The 12,591-nt window shown below is 40.5% G+C and overlaps 1 protein-coding gene across 4 annotated transcripts in view; it reads right to left on the reverse strand.

Moving 5' to 3' along the window:
* Positions 1 to 460: 460 nt before the first annotated feature.
* Positions 461 to 12,591, reverse strand: part of ptprk (protein tyrosine phosphatase receptor type K) — a 119,413-nt gene continuing 107,282 nt past the window's right edge. For 2 of the 4 annotated variants that reach the window (XM_018742469.2, XM_018742468.2), the window contains 16 exons: positions 12,448 to 12,483; positions 10,242 to 10,426; positions 8,904 to 8,991; positions 8,103 to 8,179; positions 6,904 to 6,940; positions 6,630 to 6,727; positions 6,231 to 6,347; positions 5,769 to 5,923; positions 5,071 to 5,206; positions 4,800 to 4,949; positions 4,523 to 4,696; positions 2,818 to 2,949; positions 2,498 to 2,623; positions 2,113 to 2,276; positions 1,555 to 1,690; positions 461 to 622 (listed from right to left, as the gene is read on the reverse strand). In XM_018742469.2, the coding sequence (XP_018597985.1) occupies positions 569 to 622; positions 1,555 to 1,690; positions 2,113 to 2,276; positions 2,498 to 2,623; positions 2,818 to 2,949; positions 4,523 to 4,696; positions 4,800 to 4,949; positions 5,071 to 5,206; positions 5,769 to 5,923; positions 6,231 to 6,347; positions 6,630 to 6,727; positions 6,904 to 6,940; positions 8,103 to 8,179; positions 8,904 to 8,991; positions 10,242 to 10,426; positions 12,448 to 12,483 (1,865 nt within the window). In that variant the 3' untranslated portion in view covers positions 461 to 568. The remainder of the gene's footprint in view (positions 623 to 1,554; positions 1,691 to 2,112; positions 2,277 to 2,497; positions 2,624 to 2,817; positions 2,950 to 4,522; positions 4,697 to 4,799; positions 4,950 to 5,070; positions 5,207 to 5,768; positions 5,924 to 6,230; positions 6,348 to 6,629; positions 6,728 to 6,903; positions 6,941 to 8,102; positions 8,180 to 8,903; positions 8,992 to 10,241; positions 10,427 to 12,447; positions 12,484 to 12,591) is intronic. The other 2 variants (XM_018742471.2, XM_018742470.2) reach the window with 1 other exon arrangement.

Below are 12,591 nucleotides of genomic sequence, written 5' to 3' on the forward strand. Positions count from 1 at the left end.
AGGAATGCAGGTAAACAATAAATACAATGTGCTTTATCGATATAGACATATTTACACAAAAAGTCTTTGGCTTATGATATACTGTATATTTGCTACAAAAAAGTGAATAGTCAGCCATCAGTGCACAATACAAACATTACAAAGCCTGTGTTACACCGCAGCACTTCATATTTTTAAACAGCAAATTTTTTTCTTTCACATTTGTGATTGACTTGTCTACACATTTTCTTGACAGTAATGCTAATATAGAAAACATTTCAGCATGCAATACCTCTGCATTAGTGTTACTCTTTACAATGGCTGCACATTTGAAAAATATATATGTAAAAGGACATTGAAGCAAACATGGCCTACAGCCAGCACTTGATCGTGTGGCACTGAGCAATGCAATGGAGACGTTTACAAACCACTCACATCATACCCCCAGTACATTAACAATATATATGTTTTTTTTTTTTTCCCCTCATATCAGCTAAATTAGCTGTTCATAAAAAGTGGATATTGCCAAGCTTTAAGCCTTAGCAAAATGCTGTGGGTCCCCAGAAAGTCCTGGAATGCTTCGTCCCGGTTAAGAAGATTCAATGTACTCCAAAGCAACATCATAGCAAAAGCGGTACTGCTCCTGAAGACAAACAGAAGGGCAAATATCAGTACAGTCAGTTACAGACATGAGTATTAGAAAAAAGTATACATATAGTCATTTCTGAGGTTAAAAAATAGCCTTTTTTTGTAATAGAGCAGTAAACCTAAACTTCAGCAATGTGTACTAGGAATATTGCACAACCGTAGTGAATTGTACGGCAGTGCATATTATACAAAGGATGTGGTGTGGGGTTTCTCATGTTTGCAAACATTTCCTTTGAAATTTTTATGGCACGGTTACTGACTTCAGTGTCTCAGGACTCAAATTTTTGTCTCTGCTATTTTTGACAACGCTTAAGAACAGAAAGTACTTTCTAAATCTATAGAATATTTACTCTATAGAATTAGATTAAAGTCCAATGGTAAAGATGTGAGACATATGTCTACAGATACTGCACTCAAGTAGAAAAGTCAAATTTGTCTAGAAAAAAAAAACAACATGTATGGAACCTTTCAGGCTTTGTAATAAAAATAAATCATCATCCTTTGTTCAGCCATGTTCAAAAATGTCATATACTTCAAAACCCATCAGTCAAAGGCTCTTCAAACAAAGGCACAAAAGTTCATCAATGAATATGTATAAATAAATCATACAGCTACCGGAAATGTTTAAGCTTCCAATCTACAATACTTTCAGTAACAGCGAGCAGAGCACCCACCCAGTGTCACATGGGTGGGTCCAGAGAACTGCGTGCCAAAATGGGTTTGCATGATGAACATATTTGTATCAAGGCTTTCACAAAGCAATTTCAAAAAGGTTGTGCCACCTCACAGCAGTGACAAAAGCAACATGCTTTTACAACTATGCATTGGAAAATGAACTTAGAACTTCTCTTTGTGTTTCTCCATGTGTATTCTTTGCAATTATGCTCAAACAGGACTGTTGGGGTAAAGGAAACCCCTCACACTTACTGGACTTTCCACCATGTTGGGCTTGCTGTTACGTAGACTCTTCACTGCGTGGAACACATCCACCACATTCTGCCGTTTAATCATCTCACACACGATGCTAATAGCACAGAACACTCCGCTACGTCCTCCTCCATTCCTACAGCAGTAGAACAGTGCAATGTATGTCAGGTCACATCTGAGAGTGTGTGTGTATGCACGCTCGCATGCTAGCTGGTGCATTTACATTTATTCATTCAGCTGACACTTTTCTCCATAGCAACAATGTTAACCTACTTACAATGCTTTCCCCATTTATAAAGCTGGGTAATTTTTACCAGAGCAATTTAGGGTAAGTACTTTGCTCAAGGGTAATACAGCAGGAGGATTTGAAGCTGCCACCTCTTAGTCTTTAACAACTATATCACCTGTCCCCCCCCGAAAAAAAAAAAAATCTCTACTGGTGAACTTCTGTCTTTGTGACTGAAGCATGTGCCCATTTACATCCTTTCGGTTAAAAGGTAGGACGTTGTGCATGTGTGTAGGTGTCAAAGAGATTAAGAGATAAGGCCACACACTCACAGACAGTGGATAACAGTGCGACCTTCTCCTTCCTCGCATTCTTCCTGCCATTTGTCCACTTGTAGGATGAGTTTCAGGAAGGAGCGCTTGGATGCTGGCACTTCTCTGTGGCCTGCCCAACCCAGATACTGGAACTGCCTCACCATCAAGTATCCCTCCTGGGGCTGCAATAAGAAAGAAAGAAAGGGAGGGAAGGAGGAAAAAAAAAAAAAAAAACAGAATGCATCCATTTCCATTTAGATGCCATTCAGTCTGTTTAATCAAAAACTATTCTCTAAGCAGACTTAAAAGTCTCAGGGATATAACAACTTTTCAGTGACATTGCTGTACTTTCAAAGAACCATTTTAAGAATACTCAAGAGCAGAACAGATTAATGATACTCACTCTGGTTAGGTTACATATTCTGAAGAGTCGACTAATAACGTCACAATCCATGGAGCAAGACATACATTCAACTTGGACAGGACCATATCGGAGCATTCCTTCTTCAGGCCAGTACTGAGGACAGCCCTAAGGAAGCCAAAATCCACATTAACATGTAATTAATCCAAATTTGCATCAGATTCCTGAAAAAAATCTGGGCCAAGACATGTGACTTCAGGTGGAAACTAAGCTGGAAATGCCAGAAACTGACAAAATTAAAATGAAAGGTTTAACTGGACAGAAATGTTGACTGGCTGGTCGGTATGGGGTAGCTTGCTGACCTGGGCTAGGTCTATCTCATTGAGCATGACGAGTGACGTGCAGCCATAGTCATACACCAGCCTCCAGAAGTCCTTGATAGTGTTGGGCAGTGGGTGCTGAGTGACAATGAAAGCAGCTGGTTGCCTGTAGCTCTGCAGGGTTTGGGGAGGATGAGGGCATGGATGAAGAAGAGTAACAGAAGACCAGACTCAGCAGAGGCTTTTGCAAGACAACCCACCCATATGCATTTCCAACAACACATGGCTTCCAAAACATCTCAAGACAGAAATAAGGGTATATCCTCTCATGATGGATTATGTGTGAACAATATGACCATGCTGAAAACTGCATTGGAGAACCTCAGGGAAAGCCTAAATGAAATTACTTCTGGTTACTACATTTATATCAAACCAGGGCATCCAGTTTTTTGCATGCTGTAGCAGTCTTTTCTATACATAAGATGAATTTTGCTGACATATGACTTAAGCCATGAAACAAATCCAGTTTAATAAAAAAGCATTATTCACTGAGATATAAAAATTCAGAAATTACCTGGTATTCTTCTGACGGCTTGATTAGAAAAAGTCCAAGAGTTTGTAAAGCGTATGAAGAAGTTATTTAACATTACCCTCCAAATTTTAAAAAAAAGAAATCACAACTTGCAATAAACTTGTCTTTGTGTACACTTTGAATCTGTGCAAAGTAAAAGGATCTCCTGGGGTCCAGGACCATATGCTGCCTTTCATGGAAGGGGGGGGTGGGGGATGTTTGCATGCTGTCACAAAGTACCAAAAAAGTGATGGGGAACAATTAAAGACACACTTTGATTGGAAAAAATTAGGACCCCTCTGTGCGAAAGAGCAAGGTAAGACTTCCCATTAGCATGGCAGCACTTTCATTTATGTGCTGGCAGTAGGTACAGACCATAAAACAAAACAGAGGCAACAAATAACAGTTTAGAACTTGCTTGAAAGGCAGCATGTGGGCTGGACACCACAGTGCTCATGCTAAACTGTTCCTGGAACAGTGTGAATCTTTGGCAAACAAAGAAATGACAGTTTGTGGCAGCTGAGTGAACCTTTCTGCACATCATATGTACCCCCACTGACACAAACAGTGAGTTAAACCTTCTACACTGGTTCAAATCCTTCTCTTATTAATATCAATAAATGAGAATAATGATAAAAAAAAGCTACCTCAGTTGTGTGTTTTACGGAAGTGCTTTACAATGTTTTATGACTTCTACGCAGTAACAAAAAGGCATATAAGATACCAGTATGGAAGAATAGAAAGACTTACCTCTGCCCTTACTGTAATTTCTTTGGACTTTCATTTCAGAGTCCAAAATAATTTGTTTGAATATAATTTAGACTTACATCAATAGCCATCTTGAAGAATTTATCTAGCATTTACATGTGTTTATTAAAACTGAAAACATGAATGAAAAAAAATACTGACGTGCATTTTACTTAAAAAGTCACCTGATACAGAGTTTAGGCTCTACTCATCCTATGTAATTTAATGATAGCCAAAATATAAATGAAAAAAAAAAAGTTATATTTTAAAAAGACTGTACAATATTAAATGTTAGATCTATATTCTCCAAACAACAAAGACAAAATGTAGACCTGGATTTGTCTCTAGCTTCTGTTTCTACATTGAAGAAACACAACGTTCTCAGGCCCCACACCACTCTGAGGTCAGGTTTTGGGGGAGGACACTTACGTCCATAAGCGCAGCATTGATGTAATTGCTGCTCTCCCCATCGATGGTGATGAGGAAGGGCAGGCAGCGGTCTGGAGGCAACATGTCCATGAAGCGGTTCTTCTCATGGTTTCTGGGGAGAAGAGCGATACTGCAGTCCTCGGGTTGTGGCTGGGGTGTCACTGAGTTCAGGGTCTAGAGAGCGGAGGAGGGGACGTAAAGGAGAACATGGTCAAGACACACAGTTGAAAGATACAAGAGATATGTACATCACACACAATGCCACGGTTTTTTTCACCTGAAATTCATCCTTCAGATGTGAGGAGTTGCTCTGCGAGTCTATCCTGATCATCTCATAATAGGCTGCTTTAAACTCACAGACTGGAATGGCTGTCTCGCCGCAAAGGCAGGCCTCCAGGATGGCATCATGGATAAAGATGTACTGCTCCTGAAAGAGTGGATGGCGGACAGTGTTCCATGGTTGAAACACAATTATACCTCACTAGCAGTAAATATGACAGATCCCAGGAGTGGTCAACATGACAAGAGGATGAGGAAGAAGTAGCTACCTCAGTCTGAACCATGTTGATGCGCCGTGAGCGCAAGGCCTTCACGCAGTTATAGATGTCCACCACCCCTTCCCGTTCCGCCATGTCCAGCATGATGTCGATCACAATGTAACAACCTGTCCGGCCAGCTCCAGCACTGGCCAGGGAGTGGGGGGCGGAAAAGAGAGGGAGCAAGAGAGAGTGAGAGAGAGCGAGAGAGAGCAACTCTGTTCAACCATGTTCAAACCTGGCAGAGAAACAGCCCGAGCAGACAAATAACTGTATAGACAATTAACCTCACCACATCCTGTGAGGGATTCTGATGCAGAATGAGGCAGCTGTCAATTTTAGCACTCATCTCTGGGAATCAGAGTGATAAAAGGACAAAGAAAAAAAAAAACAAGATGCATACAAACTCATATGTTCTCACACTTCTGCGCTAAAGTTGAGAGGGAACTGGCCATTGGCTAGAAGTAAGAAGCTGAACATATTGTACGGTTTATGAAGCCACTGAACTAAATGTTCAGTTCATGAACATCTGGGTGATTCAGTAATTTTTGCCCACTGTATTATACTTTTCCTTCTGTGCTGAAACACAGGTCAAAGTGGTCCCCCAGTAAAGGAGAAAGAAATCACCAGACGTGCAACCTATAGGAAGGACCATGCAGTAGAACTCTTAAGACAGGCTCCTTAGAGGTACATAAAAGTTCAGTGGATACCTGCAGTGGACCACGATGGGACCTGCACTGGGTGGGTTGGACATCTTGACACGACGGATGAAAGATAGGAGGCCCGTGGCATGATAGGGCACGCCATGATCAGGCCAGCCTGTGAAGTGAAACTGCTTCACCTCCCGGAGCTCATTAAAGCCTCTCTGGAGAGTAGAAAAAGCATAGCACTGTTAAATGAGGCAGGAAGAAAACATTGTGCACCTCTACAGTGAGACATGAGTGGGAAAGAGTTACACAGCAGAGGGAACAACTAGCCTCTCAGTTTTGTTATTTTGGCAGCTACCAAGGGAACAAAACATGTGAGTGTCTGGGTATCTGAACCACAGTTCTATCTGAAAGAACCACACTGAGGGGACCACCAGCGGAAGGAACTATGCGAAAGAGAACTAGAGGTGAGAGGAGAAGGTACCACTGGGACGGGGGCTGGGGAAAAGGATTTTTAGTTCTCACCCTTTCTAGTGTGAATGTTCTGACAACATATTCTGCAAGTGGCTCCACTTCTACAAATGTTACTTTAAAATCTCCATAAACCTCAGCATCATCTGGCCAGTACTTGTAACACTTCACCTGTACAACAGACAGAATGAGGCAAAAAAAAATCCAGTTACACAGGTTTCATTCAAGGTACAGGTATTGTAAGAACCTCAAAAATTTACTAAACAGTTGTTTTGGTTCAGAAAACTGATGTTTTTTTTAAAAACTTCCTTTCATCCAAAGGAAACATGCTTGCTGTAAGACACCATACTCAAATGTGAGCACAGTAACCAAGAGATCACATGACTTTGATAGATGGCCAGTGGAAATGGCATTTAAAAATTTACTTATTTGAGAAAAAAACAGCTGGCATACCCTTCCAACTTCAACTAGGTTGGTGACCATGACGATGCATGCCGACTGCTCTTGCCAGATCATTCTCCAGAAGTCATAAACAGTCTCATGGACTGGCCCTGTGTGCACACATCACTGTTAGTTCTTTTTCAAATATTTCAGACATGTTACTTCTAAGAAAGGAAAACATGTTTTTATGCAGATTAAACAAAAATTTTTTTCTATGTTTTTTCTACGTCTGACACAGTTGTCATTGCTGAAGTGCGGTTCTGTGTTAACCACCATTTCTACTCACCTTGGGTAGCAATGTAATGACTTGGCCTTTGATAACCCTAAAAATAACAAAAAATAAACAATCAATCAACCAAGACCACAGCTTTCGGCACAATACAGGAACAAAACTGAACGAAGACTGGTACAAAGTAAAAGGCTTAGACACCTGCGAGGAAATACTACAGTTATGACTTAATGAGAAACAGGTACTTGATGACAGAGGCAGCAGAAACAAAAAGCAGTTTGTTTGCTTTATTCTATAGCCTTGTTTGTCTAAAGGGTGTAACTGCAGTCACACTGGCCACTGTGCTTCAGTGAAAGCAACAGTCACAATACAGAAAGCGGCAATTTCAGATAAGTACATAGGAACATACAAACACAGAATTTATCCATTATTGTTTAATATTTTGCGATCATGAGCAAACCATGAGATAACACTGTATCCTCTGTCTTAATGGGAACAATTTTAAACACAGATAAGTACATTATAATCCCAACTTTTGTAACACTGAGCATGGTGTTCAAACTCAAAAACTTTTTCCATTAACAAGAAGAATAAGCCTCTTTACGAAATCCATGAAACAATGCCAGTCACAATAAACTTAAAATAACAGGTACTGATGACCTATCATTACAAGACTCTGGACAGACTAAGTTACTGAATATGAGGCAGGGAAACTGTTGCATTGTTTAGATGATCACATTAGTAATTATATTAAACATTAAACCAGGCTTTAGGAATGTTATACACCTCTGACTGGGAACACACAGCAGGGAGGAACAAGACACATAGCTCACCATCCTTTCAAAGAAAGCAATCATTTTTAAAATAAACGAAACAGACCACCGATGTTCATGATGAAACTGAAATTAAGCATATGAACTGTAGAATGGAATAAACAAAAAAAAAACAGGAAACATCTCATGCAGCTTCATGCAGATGTTAGTAGAGAACCAAGGCAAAAGTAACTGTAAACGTGAGGTGTGGAGGGATCCCTACAGTAATACTTACATCCCTGTACAGCCATATCTACAGCCCAAATCAAAGGCAGAGTGAAAGAAAGCACAACAATGTCAGTGAGAACAGGCACTTTGAACAAGGAAGAAAATAAAAAGAAAGCTGTATTCATATTGTTGACAAAGGCATGCAAAGAAGGCCTCACACAGGAGAGGAGAGATGTTTCTAATGCATCAGCCAAGATCCCTGCTGTGGTCACTTACATCGATGTAGTTGGCATTGATGTAGTCGGATGAGGGATCGTCTTCCATTGGTTGCAGAATCACTCTAGAATGATCATCTGCAAAAGGGACGTTCAAAAATTTGCCCATTGACTTACTGATTAACACCATCATTTGTAAGTTTGTATGAGCGTGCCTATAGAGCTACTTACATGTATGTATGTATGCTCATTCCCTACAAAACCCTTACACAAAGCTACAAGAAATTGAAACAACTCACAATCCCATTCAACCATTACCAGTAACCACTTGTCCACCTAAGGGTCACGGTTGTCTGCTGAATGGCAGAAACAGGGCATATGGCAGATTACACCCCAGACATGAAGCCAGTACACATGGCAATATAACATTTTATTATTTTATTTACTTCAGACTAAATTAAAATTAAAACTTAAAATTACTGAAAATTATATCCACAACTTTCCATTCAATGCTGTGGACCAATTAATCCAATAAAAATGGCCATCAGCAGTGTGTTTTGCTGCCAGCTAACAGCAAGCCATGGCAATAGAGGTCAGTTTTTGCTCCACAACAAATTTTCTAAAATAGAATGTTGAAGAAAATGTAATTAAAATTAACTGGAAAAATGTTTCTCCAAAAAATTGTAATGAGGCCTCATAAGACAAAGTGTTAGCGTACCATTATTTCTTATAGTTGAAAATACTGGAAATTAGAAAGGTCTATATGGATTTTAATTCATTTCCCAAGAACTACCACCAAAATCTGCTTTCCTTCTTTACAGATGTGCATCACTGTTTTGGTGCGCGATGATGTGACACTTACAAGCAATAATATTTCCATATCGATTTTTTGTTCGGTTCTGTTCCTTTTTTGCCACATCCCATGAAGCAGACTGGCCCTCGAAGAAACTCTGGAAGGAAAAAATTAAGCTCCTCAAAAGCCATACTGCAAGGGGGACTTTCATACTGCAGTGAAAACATCTTTCATAACACCATAATTGCAACGCTTAGGTAAAAAGACAACATCTGGTAAGGAGTGCAGGCTAACACAGCCTTGAGCTCTGAAAAAGTTTCTCCATTGTCAAGAATGTGTGAGGAATAATTGTCACTGCTTCACGCTTCATATGTCCAACCTACACCTCATGACAACTCAGGGTTGAGCAACTGATACAGATGGTATTCAGATGCTGTTGCAGCAAGTGTTAGACCCAGTGCAATGATTAGCGATCAAAGCCACATATGGAGGTATGTGATTTCTTACACCTACACCATGTGCACTTGGTTGTGACCATCTGTAACCTTCAGAAAAAAAAAAAAAAAAAAAAAGAAAAAAAAAATCCAAAAGCACCTATCTATAGGGACCCCATTTTTCTCAAGAAAATATACAGTAATTAATAATAAGGTTTCATAATGGCTACAAACGCAACTTAGGTGAATGCAAATCTGTTTTTGATTGTCAGCACACTGAAAACTACATCTATTTGCCAAGAAGAATAGTTTTATAGTATTGTTTTGATTTAATATGGAAGATCAGATGAAGGTATTAATACATGCTTACTATATGGACAGAACAAAAAACATCGGGTTCCTATCATAGTGGTCGACAAAGGGCTGTACAATGTTGCAGTAAATATTTGCTTACAGAAAACACTCATCAGAAGGGGCTGTGGTCGCTCATCCCGCCAAGCAAGGAAAGACTACATTGTCTCTGTAACCCACACCCCAATAGGAAGTGACATCATGTGACACAAGGTGCACATCAAGGTGCTGTACATCTGCAGCTGCAGAGCAGGACTGGCTTCTCACAGCCATCATGAAGTCATGGGGGCGTTTCAGGGGGGTATTGGACGTGAGCAGAAAGATAAGCTCACAAACGGAGGTCACTCATTCAAGTCACTCGCACTTTTCACTCTGCAGACACCTCTGTTATGTAGTTTCAGGCCTATTGTACTCACATCATACATACGGGCTCAGTCTTTACTGCAATAGCTGGAGCTTGTCAGGATTTCAACTATCAAAAGAGATTCTATAAGGTATAATAATAAGGTATCTTTTTTTTTGCTGCAAGTTCTATTAGTTTTCTTCCAACAAGAAATTAAACAAATAGTATAAAATACAATGGTTACTGTTTTCCTTGCATACAAGTATCAGCTGGGCTGACCTCATACTCCTCCTTGAAGCCATAGCTGTCGGACGTTTTCATGAGGTTGATATGCTGCAGAAGGTCAGCCACACGAATGGCCGGATGCAGCTGGCCTGTTTGGTAGGGCGACTCGGTCCCCTCACAGTGGTAACGTGGTACGTCAAGTAGGCGACTCGACTCAGCCGCTGCTGTGTGATTCTCATCTGTTGGAGGGGAAAAGTGATGGACACATCAGGGTGCAAAGACAACCATGTGACTGCAATACCTATACCAAATAAGTGTATATTTTTTAAGTCTCACTCTTTCCCATCGTTCCCAGCCGTTGTTGAAACATTGAACACTGCACCCACATTCAGGCAATAATTTGTACGTGATCTCGGCACTTACATCACCTCAAATTGTCCAAGTATCTGGCAGAACCAAGTCTTAAACTAAAAAAGCTAAAAATCTTTTTTGGACATTTTGTTTTGGCATTCTGTTAAACTGAGAACTTCATACAACAATAAATTAAATAAAAACAGTTTGAACAGCCTCCAAACTCTGTGCCAATAACATTTTACATTGTCACTCAACACCTGGCTCAATTAAGAAATTTTAACTTCGACTGGTGCATAAGGGACATAACGGTGCAGGAATTAAAGGGTTAGTCTTCCTGCTGGCACATGACCCAAGCCCTCATGATGATGAGAAGGAAACAATGTGAATGGAAAAACTGTGTGTTTCCATTTAACATCTCCTCTCAAAGATGTCATTTACCAAAGCATGGTGGCATTTAAGAGGCTGGATCACAGAGTGGCAAGTGCACTGAGGTGATCCCAGACTGTCAGTCAGATTTATACTTCCCCACACCATTTGTAGCCCTCACTGTTGCGATGACATTGCTTACTGAGCTATGTGCTCTGCTTTCTCTGTGCTTGGCCAAGTCCTGAGTGATGACCACTCACAAACAGTATATCAGCTACGGGGGCTGGAGGGCAGCATCAGCTTGCTTTTTAAGTGGAGGTAACTGCAGTGATAAGTGCCTTGAAATTTACTGCTAGAGTGAGCAAGGCCTTCACGCACACACAGACACACACACTTGCTCGCATGCATGTATACACACACACAAGCCACAAACGGTCACAAGTGAAATGTAAATCTGCTTAAGATTAAAGAAAATACCACGCTGAACATATAATAAACCAAAGAGCATAACAAAAGGAATTTGTAAGCCAAAATGAGTGGCCATTTTGACTGCACAACGTTGTCGAGGTTTAAGTCATTATCACCAGGCAAAATAATCACCTTAGACTTACCAGTTATTGGCACTTTGAAACCAAGGCAGCATGAGAAGAAAAAAACTACTTTAGAGAGTACTTACAAACATGACATGAACGGTGTATATCACAGCATAAGCATGTTGGCAGCATGACAAACTACACCACCCTGAAACTACATGATCATCTAAATGCTGGCATTAAACATTGAAACATTCACAAATTAAGACTTCAGGAAAAATATATGGCATAATTATAGAGAAGGCTGGGCTTGGAAAGCTGCAAAAATGTACTGCTAAATGACAGCTGGGTTTCCCTGCTCAGAACGTCAGCTGAATCTCCACAGACTTACATAGAAGAATTGAAACTAACATTTCTAGCCTCCACAGACTCACAACTGCAGTGTAACAAAATTCAGTCAGCACGTGTTCAACACCAGCAGAACAGTTCTTCGCATGGTGCTTATTCCTCACCCAATGGCAAGGTGCAATGAATGTAATGTGCACCATTGACTGTTCACACTGAATTAGCTGCCCTCAGTTTCAAGAAAGATGTGGTCTGGGCTTTTCTCCCCCGAGGTGTTGTAATATGGAGACCGGAATGTTCCAAGGTGTGACTCATTAGTCTTAACTGTGGAAGTATAAAACCTCCTGTGAGCCTAAGACCCTCAGGAGGAATCTTCCTTTGAAAATGTAATTCACCTATGTTGAATTATTATGACTATGAATTATTGGTGTTATCTCAGTAGAGGCTGGACCAACAAGGGAAGTAGCATATTTTAAAAAAATAAATAAATAAAACTTATTTTCTCACAGCAGCTGCCTGTTCACTGTTCCCAGGACTGAAAGGTCGATGTACCCTGAGGCCCAACACTGACGTAATGAAATACAACATGAATGGAATAGCAAGACATGCTAGAAAAGATTAGCTGATGGGGGGGGGGGCATGGCAAAGGACCAGGTCCTCACCTAGAACTGCGGTTGGCACAAGTGGATCATTGGGCACTGCAGGGGAAAGGAAGCTTGTAAGGAAATCTCATTTTCCACTTCTTAACTAACCACTGCTGACACATATCACCATAGACATGGGTAAACACCTAGAAGTTAAGCACT

Source organism: Scleropages formosus, chromosome 1 (assembly GCF_900964775.1).
Source record: "Scleropages formosus chromosome 1, fSclFor1.1, whole genome shotgun sequence".
Classification (NCBI taxonomy): Eukaryota; Metazoa; Chordata; class Actinopteri; order Osteoglossiformes; family Osteoglossidae; genus Scleropages; species Scleropages formosus.